Genomic DNA, 21413 nt, shown 5'->3' on the forward strand with positions numbered 1-21413 from the left:
TGAAGAGAGTACAGCAGGCAGAGCACTTGGTTGAATGTGGCCCACCCAGGCTTGATCCTCAAAACCCCATATGGTCCCCTGAGCCCCACCAGGAGTAAGCCTTGAACACCACTGGGAGTAGCCCAAAACCAAAAAAGACAACCAAGAAACAAGGATTGTGAGGCTTATAAAAGACAGCTCTAATTTTAGACACACATGTATGTCCATATACATGTGTGTATATGTACATATTTTAAAAACTGAATTCTCATTCACTTTAAGAATTGTCATTTGCTTGGCTTAGTGGCTTAATTAAGAGCTTTAATAGACTTATTATTAAAAATAATTTTTGTCCTCAATAGTTCTTTTTTTGAGACGGTGGTATATTAATCAACTATTAAGAGCTTGATTAGAAAAAGTGTCTTTGTTTAAGTCATAAGTTTTAATGACTGAAGAATGATATGTGTACCCACACTTACACACACACACTCACACACACGAACAACTCATAGCTGGTTTTGGTTGTTATTTACTGTGGTTTTATTTATTGTCTTGGCATAACTTGCTCTGGTTGAACTAAATATACCCTCTGCAAAATTACTGAGATTTTATTGTGGTGGCGCTTTTGTTTTGAGCTGTATAAATGTAAAAGATGGAGAAGACCGTAAGGGAAAAGTCACAGGTTTTAGATTTGTAAGTTCTTGTTTTTAATTATCTTTTACTCTTTTATAGAGTACCGAAAGTTAGCAGCAAGTGATTGCGTAGGAGATGGCAACAGACATCAAAAACATATACCCATATTGAAGTTCTTTTAAAGGCAATTGCTTTTAAATTGTTTTCTACCATACTACCATGGTCCAAAATGTTCTCCCTAAAAGGTGTATTTGGTTAGTCTTATTGATTTTGACCACTTGCTGTTCATTTATCAGTTTAACCAAGTTATGGCTCTTAATTACATCTTAGTGCCCAAAACTTCTACCCTGAGAAGGGAAAAAAAGAGAGAGAAAACTTTGTTACTGGCTTTCTGACAATGGCAGGGAGTGTGTTAAACCAGTGTAAAATTCAATTAAACTGTCTAGCCAGGTTTTTGAAGCTGAAATGCAGACCCTTTCTGTTAAGCTTCTTATTTTCCTGTGACCGACACCGGTGGATGCTGGGTTATGCCAAAACCAACAGGCTGTAAAGTACCTTGTTTCATGCTCCCAGCTGATCAATATTTTTATTTTCCAGGCTTGCCCAGAAATCTGGAGGCAGTATCACCTAACGGTGAGTAGAAACACCTTTTTTATTTTCCCCAAGACCAAGCCTATTTACCCTTCTCTGAACTGCTGACCATAAAATATAGACAGGCATCTTCTTCTGGAAGATAATAAACATCTGAAGAGTTTTTGCACTGAGAAAGCAATAATACACTTTTTCTCTTCTTCCCTGCCCACTCTCTTGCTCTTTATTTGCCTGTTTTTAAAAGATTTTTATTCTTTTTTTATTGCTCACATTATTAATGATTATATCAGAGTAGCTCTCAATCTGCCTAGACTTAATTCATATAGTAAAAAATACTCTTGGAACCATAAAAATAATTGTGATCCAGTGGGGTTTTTTAAAAAAAATTTATTATTTACAGTCCACAAGCATGCAATCCATAATATCTCTCAGAATCATTTTTCAGGCTTTTCAGAAATTTTTATATTTTTTTATGCTAGCAAAACCTTGTCTTTTATATCTTATATAAAACAGTTAAACCCTCACATCCTTAATGTTCCTCTTGATGTACTCCAGGTACCTGCTTAGTACTACCTAGTTTTTTCAGTTCTTCTCATTTTATTGTGACTTTAGGCTGAGTAAAAGAAAAAAACTTGGTCTGATATGGAATCAGCTGGTTCATGCCCAATATAATGAAAACAGTTAAATACCTAAATAATTTTTAATTCTTTTTATTCTTACTAGTTATTACTTTTAATATATTAGAATATATTAACTAAGCAAAAGATAGCAAAAATTACTCTAAACTATATAGTTACACTTTGTAATGAAAATGTTTCTGTTTCTTAAGGTTTAACGTACTAAAAAGTTTTATAGGAAGACAGCTAGTTAAAAATAGGACAACATTCCTATAAAACCTGTCTTCTTATAGCCCTCCTCTTACAGAAATAAGATGACCAACTAGACTCAGACTTAAAATATAGGCCCACGATGCAAGGTATAATAAATGATTTGTTTCCACACATTTCACTTAAGATTCTCAATAGAAAGCTGCAGTTTCTCAACTATCCCTCAAGTCTCATTGGGTTTTGTGACATCTTTTGTGACATACCCATGTTAACACAGATATACATGACATATATTAGAAGCTTAACTCATAGTTTTGCATTTGTATATTTTTATTATAACATCGTATTGAAATCTTTATTAGCTTAAACTTGATTAAGTTCAGTCCCATGGTTCTTAAGAACAACCACTCTAACTGCATAGCAGTTTTTAATCAGCATTTTTATTAAGTAACAAACTAATAGCACTTCTTTTCTTTTCTTTTTTCTCCTTAAGTTAAAGAATTTCAATCTTAGAAAACTTGAAATGTGGGAAGTTCTATTTAAAAACAACTCTTTTCTCTTGTACCTGTGTTCATATATAACTCATAGAAAGGCAGAAACCAGAACTTATTGGAGCAGAAATACTTGAAGTCTGCTTATTATAATTTGAAAAAGAAGAAATTATAAAAATTCTACATGAATAAAATGAATTTATTTGCCTTTTGAGGATATATAGGTATTTTTTAATAACAAAGTTGTTTTGAAAAATCCATTTGTCACAAATCTGGAATCCTAATTAATTCTTAAAAAAAAAAAAACCCTTGCAGTCACTGTCACAATTTATAATTATCAAGTTTAAATTAAGAATTATTAATCAAAAGTTTATTGTATAAGGATAAATGCAAAGCTGCTGTATTTATTAGCAAGTAGGCATAGGCATCAGTCCATCTAACATAAAATAAACAATTATGTATCAAGGTAAAATCCAAACCATTGTGCGCAATATTTCATTTTTAATTAAAGGAGGACGCCTGGCGAGTTCAGTCATCTGCGGCTCTTTTCCAGGCAGTGGACTGCCATCTATTGACTCAGAGTAGCCCTCGCACATGAGAACAGTGTCAGGCAGAGCGGTGACAAAGTAATGCAGCGACTCTAGACTGCTCCCAGGCTTACAAAAACTCTGGAAATTTCCCCACTTAAACATTGATTGTTTTTCTAACCAAAAACTATCCATTTCTTACCAAAATGACCCATGCATGGGAGTAGTAAACTGGTTAATATGCATCTATGTTGAGAATTTTAACATTTGTGAACTCTTCGAGTTGCTTTTATCCACCTCCCAATCATCCAGACTAGAAACTCGTTTATCAAGCAAAGCAACTTGAAATGTTCAGTTTCAAATCTATGCATAAATCAGTTTTCTTCTTGGGGTTTTTGGGATTTTTTTTTCTTAAGTCTTTTGGTTAAACCAAATATCATTTCTCCATGCAATTTAGAAAGGTCGGGGAAGATTGGTATGTAGACCTGGAAATATTCAAATCAAAAATTCCTAAAAACTGTTCTGAAATAAGAAGAAAATTAAAATTTTGCTATTTCAACTTTATTGAGGTAAAATAAAACCTTAGCAATTGTATCTGAAAAGAACAGCTTCTTACCCAAACTTGACTAGGCCTCACTACATTAATAAAAACATAAGTTTAAGTTTTGACTAATATAACACTGTTCCTGCATTTTAATTCTGATTGTCTTTTCAGATTTTTGGTAAAATTTGATTTGAATGTTTTTTCATCTTTTAGGTCATTCATTCTAGATAATAATTTTCCCTCTTTAGCTATTCAAGAAGGAAACTCCCTTCCCCCCATTCGCTGTCATTTCTGGCCTCATTTATATTAAAAATCCTGGGCCAAAATGGCCACCAACAGAGTTTTACAACCAACAGAATTTTAAACTAGTAGAAGCATAATTTGACATGCTTTGAACATTTTGTTAATCTTGTTTTTAATCTACTCACTTTAAAAAAAGTGACCAGGAATTTGCTGTTTGAGAGCTGTATGTGTTAAGAACCGAAAAGGACAATACATCTTTTATGTTTAATTTTGCGCTTGGATTTCTTTGTGTGCATTGATAAAGTGTGTTATAACCTACTGCCTTGTATTTTGTTTTAAGCAAAATAACCCCAAATATCACTTTTTTGGAGAAAGTTGTATTTATATTTTTCCTTTATATTTAGTGCTTATATGCCTAAAATTTGTATTTAAAAAGTGAAATACTTGCTTGGAGGTACTTAAGGAAAAGTCATTTCCTGTTCTTCCATTCTAGAGTAAGATCAGTTTGTGACCAAAATTTATTAGTAAGGAATAGTTTTACCTGGCTAGTTGAATGGCAGAGTGTATATTACAGTCCATGATTGATAGAACTTTATTTTTCTCCTCAGATTTTAACCGTTTCTGGAAATATCAGTTTAGAAATGTTTTCTGAGCTTCACAGTATGGAAATGAGAGTTCTGTATTAGATAAGAATGTTACTTTCTACAGCATCTTTGCCATGCCATAGAGTAGTTAACCCTGTATGTCAACAGATTTAACTTAAGAATAATGAGTAATAATCCAAAAGAAAGAAAATAAGAGAGCAGATTTGTATTCTTAGACTATAGCTTTACAAAAGTCTTTAACCTGGATTTGTGATAGAAAATAGAATGAGAGACAATTTTCTAGTTGCCAAGTAATAAATTCGAATTTTTTAAAAGTAAGAAAATAAAAAATAGTTTCAGTCAGTCTTGAACTATAGAGTCTTTTCATGAAAAATTACCTCTCTCTTAATAAGTTGGAATCCTACAGCATTCTGGAGGGAGTGAAGCTTTCTGTGTATGGTATTTTGGAATTAATTTAAATCAACTTTGTATTTTTTTTTGAGTAAAAGGCTGTTTAAAAGGCCTTTACCATAAACCTTTTTTGTTCATTTTAGAAGCTTTTCAGTTCACTTTATTAACCACCTCAAGAATCAGGGGTTCAAGCTGGACAGGATAGTACAGGGGCTAATGTACTTGCCTTAAAAGAATCAGGAATGCTTATCTTAAAATCTAGGGGGTTTTCCTTCTCTCTGCTATCACTATTTCAGTGTTTTGATTGACCAAGTGTTGCTTGATATTGCAGTTGCAATATTAGATCTGTCTAGTTGACAGATTTAGTTTTCATTTATTTTTTTTAAACACCACAGGTAAAACATTTTTGTTACCAATGGACATCTGAATTTTAAGCAGACTCTTACCACCAGTGGGTGGTTCATATTCATCAGCCTTTGAGCACCTGTCTCATCCTCAGTAGCTTTTCTAGAACTGCTACCTTCCCCATGAAACTCCAGGTAGTTTTCATTTAAATGCCCATAAATACTGAGGATAATGTGATGGTGCTCTGATGATTCAGAAATCATAGGGACTGCTCTGTACCTCAAGGTCCTCTTTCCACTGTAGTACTGCCTAATGAATCAGACTGGTTTTGTTCACTTGTTTCAAGTTACTTGATACCTGAATAAGAATTTTCTGAAGAAACATTAGTGGCTTATTTTCTAATACACCATCTATGATGAAAGAAATCATAGATTGGGACAGTGATCAAGATTTTTAAAGATATCTCAAATGGAAGATTTATGCAAATACTTTCATGTTTATTTAAATATTCACCTTAGTATAAAATATAATTGCTACCTTTATCTAGTATGTCAACTGATTTTTATTTTTAATCTTTTTCATTGGCATGTTGGACCACATTTTTCACTAACATGTTGGACCACATTTTGCCAGAACTTATCATTGGGAGCAATTGGAAAATGCAATTTCGAAGTAAATGAAACCTGGAATTATCAATCTCAATAAGTGAGATTCATTTTAAAATAAATACAATTTGCCAAATCATCAAAAAGCAATTTTCTAAAGCTTCTGTAATGGAAAGAGAGGAAAGCAACATTATAAATTATACATGCATGTTATTTTCCTCCTCACAATGTTTCCTCAGATATTAAACATTGTGAGTATAAATAGTTATTTTTAAATGGGGATAGACTAAAATTATTTAAATGTAGATATAATTTATTTTTATTTATTAAAACACAACAGAGAGCCTTTATTTTTTTTTCAAAGAAATGTTGATGGTTTCATTGGTTTTAGAGACTTCCCAATTTTACTAATTATCAGGATTTTAATGGAATAATTTTTAATGAAATATCAGTATGGGATATTTTGAATGCTTCATTTTCTTAACATAGTTATCCAATATAAAAGTTTCATGACAATAATTTATTGGTAGCTCTGAGTATTTCAAGCCAGGAGAAGTATACAGTATGCACAGTTTAGAAAACATTCAGTTTTGACCTAGAAGCAATTATGTTTTTGCCATCTTCTATCCTCAGTGTCCCAATTACCAGTCACAAGACATGATTTCTGTTCATTTTCTGGTGCTCATCTTGCTCAATAATAAAGTAATTGAATATGAAACACCACTAAAATCAGTAACTTCCTTTCTTCCTTTGACAAAAAAAAATCCCTGTGATTTTTTTTTTTCCTTGGTCTGCTCCTTATTGATTGGAACCAGGATTATTATATTTACAACTTACAGATGTACTACATGCTCTTCAGGTTTTGCAGTTATTGAAAATTTTAAAGAAATGCTAGTTGTGATTACCTGTTAGCCAGCTTGTCTCTTGAGAATGCTTAAAGCAATAAAAATTTACATCTGGACTGTATATGCTCTTTTTCTCTCTTCCCTCATTTTTTCTCCTTTTCTTATGAATTAGTATAAGGAATTAGTATAATTAGTTTAAGGAGTACTTTTCCTTGATATTTAAATTTGTGTTAATTAAATTTCATTTGTTAAAAAATAAGTGCTTTTGGGCTGGAGAGATAGTACAGTGTTTAGGGCATTTGCCTTGCACACAGCCAACCAGGTTTAAACCCCAGCATTCCATAATGTCCCCTGAGTATCACCAGGTGTGAACTCACCCCACCTCCCCAAACCCTTTTTATATAACCCTTTTATATATAACACTGTAATATATTTTTTTCTTTAAAAAAGGATAAATACCTTAGTTATATAATACCAAAGAAAACTGCTGTTTTTACTTGAAACACTGTACTCAAAATTAGTGTTGCTATTATGATAAAAATGAATATAAACAGAGAGTTTGAGGGTTTCTGAATTAATGCAGTTTTTAACACTGCTCAGTTTCTGATTGTGTAATAAACTGTAGTTTTAAAATATAAAATGTTGAATGTGCCTATTCTTTGTTAAATTGTTTACATATAGTAAAGAACATAGAAATTATTGCACAGAATATTTTAGCATATTTGAGTGATTCTTTTTTATATAGGCTCTCAATAGAATACTCATGTCATTCCTTAAATAAACATATTTCAGGTGATGGAACTTGTCATTATCTTCTTCGGATGTAAGACTAAAAGTAGATAAAGTGTACTTGACTAATGATATTTGTATTAAACATTCCTTTTAGTAGTCATGCATATGAATGACATGGTAGATTACAGTAATTCCTAACAGGTCCTAGGTATTAGGACTCACTTAGATGCTCAGAATCATGATCAGCCACAACCTGTAGGGTTTTGGTTAGTCATTTGAATAATCTGTAGAAACAGACTTCAGAAAGAGCCCTTTTACTTTTTGACATGAACAGTCTGTCTCTAAACTAACGTTGTGTTTTGAGTTGAGGTATGAACTGCAGTAGTAGATGTGAGTATTTTTTTTTTTAATTTTGGTGGGACTTTATCCAGTGGGACTCAGGGTTTACTCGTAACTTGGTCTCAAGGGACAGTGCATTGACAGGGATGAAACTCAGGAATTCCACATTCAAATCCTGCATCCCAACCCTCTGAGCCATCTCCTCAGTGTTTAAAACTGGTTGATTATTGATTGGTTGGTTGGTTGGTTGGTTGATTGGTTGGTTGGTTGGTTGGTTTGGGGGTTTGCCCCACACCCGGTGGCTCAATGGACTGCTCCCAACAGTATGTCTGGGTCTCCCCTGTAGCACTTTAGGGATTTTGTGGTTCCTGCAATCAGCCCCAGAGCCTCTGAATGCTAACCATGTTCTCCAGGCTCTCATCTGTCTGACCCTCCCTGATGTTTAAAGTTTTTAAAGCAAAAATCTCTTAAGTTAAAACATCAAATTTTGAGCTTGAAATTTACTTGTCATTTGATCCCTACATGTATTTTTATACACATTTGTAAGTATTTTCTTTTATTTGAAGCTCAGAATTATTCCTTCAAGATCAACATCTCTGGAGGGTGGAGCGATAGCACAGCGGGTAACCTTGCACGCAGCCAACCCGGGTTCGATTCCCAGCATCCCATATGGTCCCCTGAGCACTGCCAGGAGTAATTTCTGAGTGCATGAGCCAGGAGTAATCCCTTGTGCATCACCGGGTATAACCCAAAAGAAAAAAATCAAAATCAACATCTCTGGTATTTTGAGAAATTCCAAATCATATATATAAAAAAAAAAATGCTATCCCGCTCGAGCAAATCGACGATCAACGGGAGGGCCTTATGTTTAGAAAAAAAATTTTTTAAAAACTTTTATCTTTGGAATTAAAATAGAGTTATCCTAATTACTCTCAAAGATCACATTTCAAAAAAGAGTTTTTCAGTTTGTTCAGAAACAACATATTCTCACAAAGTCATTTAATTATGTAACAATTGGTAGTAATTGTTTACATTACCTTTGGGGGGGGGAGGGAGTGGTATATGGCCCCCTCCTGGCTTTCCTCAGGGATTATATGTAGCAGGGCTTGTAGTATTGGGGATTATAGAGTCTGCCACATGCAAGTCAGGTAGGTAGGTGCCTTACCTCCTGTATTATCCTCCAACCTTATTCCCATTACTTTAAAAAAAAAATCATTTCATATAAAACTGGCTGGAGCGATAGCACAGCGGGTAGGGCGTTCGCCTTACAAGCGGCCAACATGGCCGACCCGAGTTCGATTCCTCCGCCCCTCTCGGAGAGCCCGGCAAGCTACCGAGAGTATTCGATATGCCAAACACAGTAACAACAAAGTCTCCAATGGAGACGTTACTGGGCCCGCTCGAGCAAATCGACGATCAACGGGAGGGCCTTTACCTTTACCTTTACCCATATAAAACTGAATCTATTAGATTATGAGGTCATCTTTCTAGTTTTATAATAAAACCATGTCTGTAAATACCCAGTTGTCATGAATACTGTTTCTTTACATTTACTTGTGGATTGTTTCACATTTTGTTTTCATTAAAGGGAATAAGTTTTAGATCATTATTTAGATTTTTGTACAATGAAGTCTTGCTTTTCTTTTTTCTTGAACCTCTCATACTTTTCTTTTGAATTTATACCACATTTCCTCTTCATTTTCCTGAAGTTTGTAGAAAAACATGCTATAAACCTGGTCTAGAAGGACAGATGCATTTTGGAGAAGGTACCTATAGAATTTTTTCATCTTACTAAAAAAAAGATTGCTAACTTTGAAATTAGATATTGGTTCAAATTCTGGCTTTTTCATTTACTGTATGTACCAGCCTAGTTAAAATATGTAGCATCTAAGCTCCTTCTCTCCTTGCCCCAGAAAAATGGGGATAGTAAATGTAGTTCGTACAATACCTGGCACATAACCTGTATCAACACTGTGAATCCCAGTACAGCAAACACATTTGCACCTCACATCTGGAGAGATGGCCTCTGAGCCCAGATTATTCTAATGTTTCTTGAAAAGACTTATTTTCCTAAAAATGAAGTATATTATGATCTCTGTCTCCTGAATGTTTCCTTCTTAATCTACTGAAATGTTTAGCCATCCATCATGAAGTAGTTTCTGATATGGCTTGCAGTGTCTTGTTATCAGAATTATTTATCGAGTTTTTTCATTTACTTTTTACAATTGTCTTTTTTATAAGTGTAGTTAACCTTTAAAAATATAACAGAGTATTTTCTTAACTTGATTTGCCTAAAAATCATTATAAAGGCATTTGAGAAAAGATCACAAAAATATGTAGCTAACTTCTGAATGAAAATTACTCTGTAAAATATGTACCATATAAAGATATGGTATCACTTTGAAGAGCATTAAAATTAAACATTAATTAATGATAGCTTTGATGTGTGAATATAGTTGTTCTGGCTCAAGCAGCTGCAATTATATAAAGCTTTGCATTCTCTAAACAGAGTAAAATTGTGTAATTCTTACACCAACTATAATCTGCTGAGGGCAAAAGCTGTTTATGTTAAAATGATGAGAAATAAAAACACATATTAGTTTTTAGTACTTTGGGTAGAACTGCTTTGTGTCTTGACACGACTGCTGTCAGGGGCCAGCCTGATTTCACAGCAGAATGCTACGTTTTATGAGCAGGGTCAGTTGTTTCTCCGGATTCCCACTCACATTCGGGCCTAAGACCAGCAGAAAAAGGCAGCACAAAACTAAGCACTTCCTCAGTGCCCATGACCAATGTTCTCTCAAAAAGTAGTCTCTTCCATGTTCACTCCTTACAACAGGCAGGAGTTAAGAAGGAGTATATTCTAAAAGCATTACTTCCCCCCGACATACTCCTCCCCCCCCCCCGCCCCCCCCGCCACCCCTTTAAAGAGCTCTTACAGCTTTGGAATTCTGACTGATGGCTAAGTATTTCAGTTGAGTAAGCAGGGTTGGGGTTGGGGAAAGAGGAGATGTGCTGCAGAGTTTTGATAAAAATGAAAATCTCGGGGGTGACTTGGACCGCCTGTGTACTAGGTACAGGTGCAGTTCTGTGCATCTTCAGTTTTTCCGTAGTGGTGTTTGTACAATTGTATACCCAATTATATAAGCAGATTTGAATCTGTTAACTACTTTTTGTCATCAGAAGATGTGTATGAATATGGGTTTTGTATTTTAGAGTTCACCGCAGTAAACACAGATAAAATATCCATGTGTCCACATACGCATGTGCTCTCTTTCAACCCCCTCCCCCACATCCTGTCTCCACGCCCTCCTCATCCCTCCACACTGCATCAAAGCTTGTGGTCCTTTTCCATCCATGTACTAAGAGGTTCTTTGTAAACCAGGCCATTTGTCCCTCATTGTTTGGGGTCCAAACAGTGGTAAGATACCCTGTCACCGATCCCGCGTGCTGTGAATGGCAGCTCGCTCCGGACAATTGGCAAAGGGGCCAAGAAATATTCCTGAGAGGATTATTTAACCTTTCAATTTAGAGGGCACAAAGCCTGGCTGATTAATGAACTTTCTGATGGGCGCCGATAAGCGGATCTATTTCTTTATTTCCCCCTAAAAGTGATTCCTTCTCCTGTCCACATTACTATAATCTTAAACATAAAATGTGGCAAATAGATTAAAAAACAGCACTAAAGAGTTTATCTGGCTGGCAAACTGAAGGAGCTAAATTAAAATTGGTAATGACAGAAGTGGCTCAGCCTCATATATGGTTTTTAAATGCACTGTGTATTTTGAAGAGACTTATTCTCCGGCGTGCCTGGTAATGACTGCTTTGGGTGCACAGTCTGGGGCTGGCTTCTGTTATCCCCACCCCACCCCACCCCCCAAAAAATGAGTTGTGTTATCTGGATGGCTGCAGACACATACGCATCCCCTTTCTCACTGCATGGGCAGACAAGGTCGATAGCATTACAAGGTATTTGTGGCAGTGCTTGTTTCAGTTTTCAGAGCTGCCAGTTTCCAGGCGGATTTGAATTACAAAAGAAGAAGCTGGCATGAAAATTGAAAGGTTTTATCGGCTGGTCTGAAGCCTCATAGCACATTGCTTATTTATGCAGTCCATTTGCACCAGGAAATATAAAAAGGAAATACATTTTAAAAATAAGGCCATAAAGACTCAGATATGTTTAAGATGGCAAATAAAATATAGATACCTATAATATCTTTCCAGGAAACGATTTTCACTTAATGTTGCACATTACTTCTGAAGAGCATTTATGTTGCTGTCATAAATTTGTGCGTTTGTGTCACTATGTAGGTAGTCTCTGGGGATTAAGAAAGAAGCCTTTGCTAACTTACTTTAAAATTAAAATAGACGGAGGGATAGCTCTGCAGTTGGAGGGCTGCATTGGAAATATTTAAATAGGGTGGTAAATTAAACTTAAACTAACATTTTTGCATTCCATGTAAAATTAGCTATGGCCCAGTGAATAAATGCCACTACCTTTTGGAGAAAATTGGGATGCTTTTTAAGCCATGAAGATTTGGAGCATTCAGGGAGTGAATTACTGTGATCCTTACTGTCTTGCATATGTTCATTGTTCTCTGCTTACAGAGGTTTCTGTTTCTGTTGTTAGGGTTTGAAGGGGTAGGCATATCTCATTTCTAAAAAGAAAAACCATAAATTAATAAGTTTAATAGCTTCCTTTGTGTTTCATTTGTTTTTTTCAGTCTTCAATATGCCCTGTCTTTTAGATTTTGCCTAGCACTCAGTATTGTGAACTTAACATCTTTTCATTCCTGGGAGTTTTACCAATAGTTGACCATTGTTCCTATTACTTTAGCATAGTTTTGACTTGCTGAAACAAAGACACACTCTTGCAATTTCCAGCACTATTGGTTACATAAAATGAAGATAGATGCATATAAACATATAGTTCTAAAAGGCTTTAATAGTTAAAAGACTTAACACTAGTTATTTGTAACTTTTAACATAGGTTTGTAAAACTTAAGAGTTTCCAAAAGAGAGGAAAAGAGTTACAGGTATGTAGGAAATATCCAGTAAGAGAATAGCACTCTTCATTCTGCAATCCAAATGAACACTTTCAGAAGCCATTTTCCCCTAAAAGCTAATTGTCTTAGCAAAACTATGAGAAATGCTTTTTTTTTTTTTTTTTGCCATTTTTATTATCACCAATGTCTGGTACCTTTCTCATGTTTTCATGACCTGCACTAATTGCTTCATGTAGTTTTTTTTTTAAACAGAGAAAATATCAAAGCATACCCGTCTGCTGCATGCTAATGATGTGCTGTACATTTTTTTCATGAATTTTCATAAGGATTTTTTTTCTACGTAGCATGTGTGGCTTAATGATGTAATCACCCGATAGACTAGAAAATGCTCCAAAGGAGACGTTCCGGTCTGTTGTGCTCATAATACAGGTTTCAAAAATCTGCCTAATTAAGGAATTACCCAATGGATTGGGAGTCTGTTGGATTCGCAACTTAGTTTTGGTTTTGGTTTTTTGCTAACATAGAATATAGGTACATGTATGGCACTTTTTAGTGGTGTTTCATGGTGTTTCTAGGATTCAATTGGGATGCAATTGAATTCCTTTTTTTTTTTCTTTTTGGGTCACACCCAGCGATGCACAGGGGTTATTCCTGGCTCTTCACTCAGGAACTACTCCTGGCGGTGCTCGAGGGACCACATGGGATGCTGGGAATCGAACCCGGGTCAGCCACATGCAAGGCAAATGCCCTACTCGCTGTGCTATCGCTCCAGCCCCGCAATTGAATTCTTTTATCACTGAAAAAAATCAAAGCTTCGAAAACTTCATAATGGTCACCATATTTTAAAATGATGTCTCCTCTTCAATTTGAGGAAACAGTCCCTCCCATTATTCTTCAGAGGTAAATAATACTGTGCATGACCCTCCTTCACTGCTGGTGGGAATACCGACTGGTTCAGCCCTTTTGGAAAACAGTATGGACGATTCTCAAAAAACTAGAAATTGAGTTCCTATTTGACCCAGCAATACCACTCCTGGGAATATAACCCGGAGAGGCAAAAAAAAGTATAGTAGAAGTAACATCTGCACTTGTTTGTTCATTGCAGCACTCTTTACAATAGCCAGAAACTGGAAGAAACCTGAGTGCCCGAGAACAGATGACTGGTTAAAGAAATTTTGGTACATCTACACAATGGAGTACTATGTAGTGGTTAGAAAAAATGAAGTCATGAAATTTACATGCAAGTGGTACTACATGGAAAGTATCATGCTAGGCGAAATGAGTCAGAAAGAGAGGGACAGACATAGAAAGATCGCATTCATCTGGGGAACATAAAGTAACAAAATAGGAGACTAACACCCAAGAAGAACTGTGATAAATACCAGAAGGTGATAAATACCAGGAGGTTTACTCCATGGCTTGGAGGACAGCCGCACACTCTAAGGGTAAAAGTAGCTCAGATAGAGAAGGGAGCACCAAATAAAGGGTGCTGGGAAGATCCGCCCAGGATGGGAGATGCGTGCTGAAAGTAGACTATAGACCGAACATGGTTGCCACCCAATGCCTCTTTTGCGAACCACAGCACCCAAAAGGAGAGAGAGAACAAAAGTGCCCTGCCACAGAGGCAGGGTGGGATGGGGGATGGGAGGGTGGGAGGGATACTGGGATTGGTGGGGTGGAGAATGGACACTGGTGGAGGGATGGGTACTTGATCATTGTATAACTGAAACCCAAGCACAAAAATTTGTAAGTCTACAACTGTACCTCATGGTGTTTCACTAATAAAAATTTAAATAAATAAATAAATAAAATCTCATTCTCCTGAAAAAAAGATAAATAATACTGCGCACATTTGCCATAATAGTACATAAATGGAAGTCTTTTTTCCAAAACCCTGCGTGGAATTAAGGGCTTCTGGTATGGGGACCCAGCCCCGAGAACTCTGTAAAGGGAGAATCAGCAAGAGCATCTTGGGTCATGTGGGATTATCATTTATGTCTCCCTACAGACAGTCGATTCACTGCAAAAACTCCTTTTTAAAATGTGTTTTAAAACACTTTGAAATTTCATCCTTTGGACTCTGGTTGTGATTTTTTTTTTAATACCTGCCAGTTACCTATCTGTTTGCATCAATTCTTCTTTTCCTCCCTACCCTTTCTAAAACTTTGTAAAATACTTAGAAAACAATCTGATTTCCAGTCTAGGGTGGGCAGTGAGAACAGTATCTTTAAATAAAGTATTTTAACTTTATAGTTTGATTCTGCTCAGTTATCACATTCATGCTGTTTAGTTACTTCATCTGAGGGTCCTTGTCTGTGATTGACAAGCTTTTGGTGTATGGTAATATTTTCTTGAAAAAGTGTTGCTTGATTACTTGGGCTGAATTTTTTAAATGCATGTAAACTAGAGGAGGCTTGTGCTATTAGTGAGTTTATTGAGAGAATAAATTGATTTGGAAATACTTTTGAAAAAACAAGGTGGTTCTCAAGCATGAAAAGCATATTGATATAAGAGGTATATATGCCATGGTGACTTGTTCATAAAGACTGGAATGAAGCTCAGTACTTCACTTGGTATTACATTTGATCGTGAATATATTTAACGCAGTTGCTTGATAGAATTGCTTTTTTTCACTTATCCTCATATAACAAATTAGATTAATAAATAAAAACATAGTTTAGTCTATAAGCATATGTATAATTATTTTTTAAAAGTCCATTTTGCGTTCACAGGAGTAGAAAATTCTCTTTAATTAGTGAAATTGATTGCATAACTTATGTAAGTAATGAGCTTCAACTAAATGCAGACCCCCATTGGATCAAAGTCAGTTTAGATAAGGGCAGCTCAAGGTCACAGGGGGAGATGCCCAGCAAGTTCGTTTGCATAAAAAATTACTGTTAGAAATTGGACACTGAGGCAGCTCAGGCGTTTTGATCTCTTGGCCTTTGTCATGGAGATTCCTAGTAGTGAAGGGAGTAAGGCCAGTGTCCCAGATAATGATTAACTGTTTTAATGGCATTCATTCATTCATTCCGCACTAACTACTCATGCAGAAAAAAGGGTTATGTAAAATGACATTAGAAGAAAATCATTTGTAATCGTTGCATCGGGCTGCACTTTGAGGAGACATTAGGAGTAAATCCGTGGCGTGGTAGGCTTATGCTTTATCTTCTGATATTTACTGAGTTTACTGGTGCATGAAAAGCTTTCAGCAAGAATAGCAGATGGGATGGACCTTTCATAGGTAATGCTATCTACCAGGTTATTACTTCTATATATTGATAGTAAAGTAATCTCCAAGATATCACCCTACAAATATAGATTATTTAAATGTCTGTTACCAAAAAAAGAAAGAGTTGCTTTCCAAAATTTGGTATCCATTTGGTATCCATTAAGTCAAAGTTAAAATGTTTAACTTAAAGTTCTTAAAACACTAAATTCATTTTCTTGCATTAACATTTTTGTCCTCGGTATAGACATGTATGGCAGAACCCTGAACTTAGAGCTAATAAGTTGACACATTCTACTTTAAATTGGACCTTTACTGTTAATTAAAAATGAAGACATGCTCCAAAGCAGAAGTATTGAGTCAGAAATTTATATTTCTAACACTTTAAATAGCTGTAAGATTTTTGTTAGATCATAGTATGAAAACTTGTCCACTGGAAATCATTATTGAGTTTTCAGTACTGTATTCTAACGCAGAAATGTTCTCTAATTAGGTTAGATCTAGGCTGATTTCATTCCTATTAAGTCCTAGTACATGATAGTTTATTAAAATGAGAGTATATAGATAGCGTTTGTCATGTCATTTACTAATTAATTATTGTGAAACAGTTTAGAATTTCATAGCACAATATAAATACTCTTGCTATTTTTATTAGTAATAATGGAAGTTTTTAACTAGTGACATTATTCAGATGAATGAACATCCAAATGTTTGCACTTCATCCAAGGGAAAAACTGAACAGAGAGGCCAAATTTAAGGCTTTTTGAATGAGATTATTTTTAAAATAACTGTCAACTTGGAGCACACTTTTAAAATCTTGATTAAGAAGTATCTCTTTATCCCTAGTATTATAAGACTGAACTCCTCGTTTCTCTGCATTAATAAATAATTCCTAAGTCTGCTAGAGAATGTCCCCCATTTTCAGTATAAAGTAGGCAAGACATTTAGGAAGTGGTATTAATATATTTGATCTTCGTAGTACATATGAAATAGTTTACACTAAACATGTAAAATACATTATAATATATATGGAAACATACTTGTATAGATTGTATCTAAGTGATAAAAAATACACCTTGACATTGTCTCAATAAAGTATAAGGTATACTTTATACTCATAAAGTATCCAGATTATTGGTAACAACTAAAAGCATTATTATGGGCCATGCTCTTTATATTACCTCATTACTTGTTTATTAATATTTATTCCTAGTATATGCCTGACCAGGTTCTGGAATCTTGAGCACAGAAGTGAACCCAAAACAGGCCAAAAATCATAGAGACTTCCCAGCCACCTCTGTTTTCTTGGCCTGGGGATGATAGACAAAACAAATGATGAGTAAAATATATTCTTTAAGGGATTATAAGTGCCATGGAGTTTTTTTGTTTGTTTGTTTTCATTTTTTAAGGCCATGAAGAGTAAAATAAGCCATTCTAAATAAGGTTGTCAGGAAGACCTTGCAATATTACATTTAAGCCATCATTTAGAGCAGATGAAGGAATACCCCATGTTTATCTGGGGGAAAGAGTAATACAGGCAGATGAAATAGCATATGCCTAGTCTGATGTAGACTTTTGCCTGGAGTATTTGGAGAACTATGAAAAGTGTATGACAGGCGTGCTTGAGGGAAAGTGGCAGGAGGTCAAATAGGTTGTAAAAGGCAAATTGTAGATCTTTGTACAGATTTTGGCTTCTACTTAGAATAAAGCTAGAAGTTCTTGGAGGGTTTTGCGCTGATGATTGAAACAGCCTGATTTACATGCTAAAAGCATCAATCTGTGTTGAGAGTAGGCCCTTACAGGGCAGGATAGAAGCAGAGTTCAGTTACAAGTTTCTTGTCATAATCCAAATGAAAGGTGAATGGTTAGACCCAGGGAATAGTTGTGTAGTAAAAAGAAGTAGATATATTTTGAAAATAAATCCAATCAGCTTTGCTGATAAATTAGGTATAAAATGTATGTGAGACATAAGTCAAGGTTGTTGATATGGGACTTATAACAATGAGGATAGAGTTGCTGAGAATGAAATAAAACAGATAGTGAAAAGTATGGGCGAGAGCGATAGCACAGCAAATAGGATGTTTGCCTTGCACACGCCTGACCCGGGCGACCCGGGTTTGATTCCTCCGCCCCATCTTGCCCACACAGCAAAGCCTGGCAAGCTACCCGTGACATATTTGATATGCCAAACACAGTAACCATAAGTCTCACAATGGAGACGTTACTGGGCCCACTCAAGCAAATCGATGAACAACGGGAGGACAGTGCTACAGTATGTATTTGGAGGAAAAGAGTAATATTTTAACAGTAAATCTGAGATACATAGGGATATCAGTATCTTAGTGTGAGGGTTTGAGAATGGCTGGGGTAAAACTTACAGAGCTCCAAAGGAATATGTGTAGAAAGAGAAGAAATGCACTGAACTGGTTTGAGGCCTGGGCCCCTCCAATAAAAGGCACAGAGAGTTGGCACCTGGTTGCATATGCTTTTCATACCCAAGCCCTGGTTCCACCCAAAGCAGCACCTTGAGGTTCCTTGTGTGAGCAGCCCTCAAGCTGAAGTAGTCCCCAGAAGCCTCAGGTGTGGCCCAGAAAGAGGGTGGAGAGATAGATAGGAACCACAAATGAAAATAGAGCAGAAACAGTGAGGTGAGAGAAAACCTGGGGAGTGTGTCATCTGGGAGGATAAGCAGAGAAAGTCTTGAAAGGAAGCTGATTTTTAATGGTTTTTATCTACTTTACTGATAGGTTATGAAATATCAATGTTGTGTGTGTGCCTCACAGCAGAGGTATGAGGGAGCATTGTTACTCTCATTATCACCATTTTGCAGCAGGGTTGAAGAGGCAAAGATCACGTAACTTGACTGAGATCACATGGCCAATAAACAGTGAAGTTGAGATTAGAGCGTAATGCCAGGCTGTAATGGATAATTGAATTTTGCCAGAGCCTTTGACATTTTTGGTTTGTTTTGGGGCTATTCCCAGTGGTACTCAGAGCTAACTCCTGGCTGTGCTCAGGGGACCATATGGGTGCCAGGGTTGAACCGGGATAAGCCACATACAGGGCAAGTGCCCTACTTATAGTACACTATAAGTACACTTATTTTTTGACGAGCCTCTGATTCTTGAGATTATTTAGTTTTGCCTCTGATTGTTCAGTTATTTGAAGCCAAAACCTTTTCTGTATATTCAAATGCATATGTATGTGTATAGACTATATATACATGTTCATAGAGTCTATACACATTCATGTAATGGTAGGATGTACTAGGTCAGTCTGGTTCAGTGTGGGTAGTACTGCCCCACTCCCTAGGGGAGAGATGCTGGAACTAACCAGGAAAATAGTAGTAGCTTTGGATACTTTTGGGGGGCAATTATCTGGGTTGATTTTGGCAAGGGGACACTTGAGTACTTGAGAGGGGTTTTTAGTTTGTTTGTTTGTTTGTTTTTTCTGTAGAGAGAGCAGTAGGATAAGTAAGTTTGAGAATCTCTGGGAAGTGTCTCCAACAGAGCTGAAGAAATTGCTTACCTCTATGCCTTGCCCTGAAGAGAGGAATTGATTGTATGAAGAACAAAAATGTTATGGCAGACCTTTCACATATCTTAAGTTTCATGTCATGCTTTGAAAGAAACATGTATTTGATTCAGGATCATCTCATTTTCTTTTTTTTTAAAAAAAAAAAAAACCCTCTAAGATGCCATAGTAGCAAGGCATAATGACTCATCTTTCAGATGACCCTAAAACCTTCTCAGAAATTCTCTATGTAGAAAATATGTTTTTGATGCATTTGCCATATTTATTCTGAAATCTCTAGTTAGCTCATTTCATATGATTTTGCCATTTTGTGCTGGAGAAATAGCTCAACAGACAGGGCAGATGGTTTGTATTCAGGAGACCTGGGTTCAAATCCCAACTCCACAAGATCCCCCAGAAGTGCTGGAAGCAATGATTCCAGATTTTGAAAACCAAGTTGCCCATGGGCAATCGCCAATTCTAATGGAAGCGTCTCAGGTTTTGTCTCACTGGAGCTATAGCACAGCGGGTAGGGCTTTTGCCTTGCATGTGCCCGACCTGGTTTCAATTCCTCTGCCCCCTCGGAGAGCCCGGCAAGCTACAGAGAATATCCCGCCCATTTGGCAGAGCCTGGCAAGCTCCCTGTGGCATATCCGAGATGCCAAAAACAGTAACAAGAAGTCTCACAATGGTCGACTGGTGTTTGCTCAAGCAAATCGATGAACAGCGGGAGGACAGTGCTACAGTGCTACATTCTTCATGTAGCTACCAGCCAAAATGATTTTATTTACCTCTACATAAATATATATATATTTTTTGATCCACACTCGGCAGCAGTGCTCAGGCTTACTCCTGACTCTGCACTCAGGGATCGCTCCTGGTGGGACTAGGGAGCCATATGTGCTGCTGCAGATCAAAGCAAGCACCCTACCTGCTGGGCTATCTCTCTGGCCCCCATTTCCCCCCATTCTTCCCCATGTTCTCCAGCGTCACCTCTCTCGCTCTCACATTCACCTGTCACACCTGGCTCTATACCTGATATTTTGTCAGCTTGGGTGCTCTTTCTTTGTTTCATGCCATTGGTCATGCTGTCCCATCTGCCTTGGAGTCTTATTTGACTCACACCTGATTCTCTCAGAGTAAAATTTTATACATTCAGGAATGGTCTCCATGACAACCTTCACTCTTCCAACGCTGGGTCCCCCTCACCACTCAATTACATTACTCTCTCCATATCTGTTTCTCTCTCTCTCTCTCTCTCTCTCTCACACACACACACACACACACAAACACGCACACACCACACACGCATTTCACCAGCCCATTAGTGTTCTCTGAGATACCTGACACAGCCATGGGCACAGTTCTGGGATGAGGAGCCAGGAAGAAGAAGTGCCAGTTGACGTGTCCTCTTACTATGCACTTCAGTTAAAGGGTTCTCCCTTGGAATATGGATGACCACACTAAACTTTAGAAGGGAATATTAAGGAATCGCATACTTAAAAAGAACACTTTGGAGGAAAAATTTACTATAAACACTTTGTAAAACCTTACAAATACTCCTTTTGCAGACCAAACCTGGGCCACCCAAAAAGCCGAAGACTCCTTCTGGACAGTCAGCTTTAATGTATTGCTACAACTGTGGACAAGAAGGCCATTTTGGACATGTAAGTTTGAGGGACATTTACACATGAAACTTTCTGTTGCTTAGAGAGTAGTTGGTGAAAGTTGGCTTTAATTTTCAGCATGCTTCTCCCATCCTGGGAGGATCTTTCCAACACCATTTGTTTGGTGCTCCCTTCTCTATCTGAGCTCCCTTTTCCCCTGGCATGTGTGCCTGGCCTCCAAGCCATGGAGTAAAATTCCTGGTACTAATCTCAGCCATTCTTGGGTGTTAGTCTCCTATTTTGTTTCTTTATGTTTCCCAGATTGCCACCTATTGCCTCTTTTGCAAACCACAACTCCCAAT

The 21413-nt window shown here is 36.7% G+C and overlaps 1 protein-coding gene across 2 annotated transcripts in view; it reads left to right on the forward strand.

Moving 5' to 3' along the window:
• The window catches only part of ZCCHC7 (zinc finger CCHC-type containing 7), a 206421-nt gene that overhangs the window by 174900 nt on the left and 10108 nt on the right, over window positions 1–21413 (forward strand). For both annotated transcript variants that reach the window (XM_056117219.1, XM_056117218.1), the window contains exons 6-7: window positions 1210–1245; window positions 21016–21111. In XM_056117219.1, coding sequence (XP_055973194.1) covers window positions 1210–1245; window positions 21016–21111 — 132 coding nt within the window. The remainder of the gene's footprint in view (window positions 1–1209; window positions 1246–21015; window positions 21112–21413) is intronic.

Source organism: Sorex fumeus, unplaced genomic scaffold (assembly GCF_029834395.1).
Source record: "Sorex fumeus unplaced genomic scaffold, SorFum_2.1 ptg000034l, whole genome shotgun sequence".
Classification (NCBI taxonomy): Eukaryota; Metazoa; Chordata; class Mammalia; order Eulipotyphla; family Soricidae; genus Sorex; species Sorex fumeus.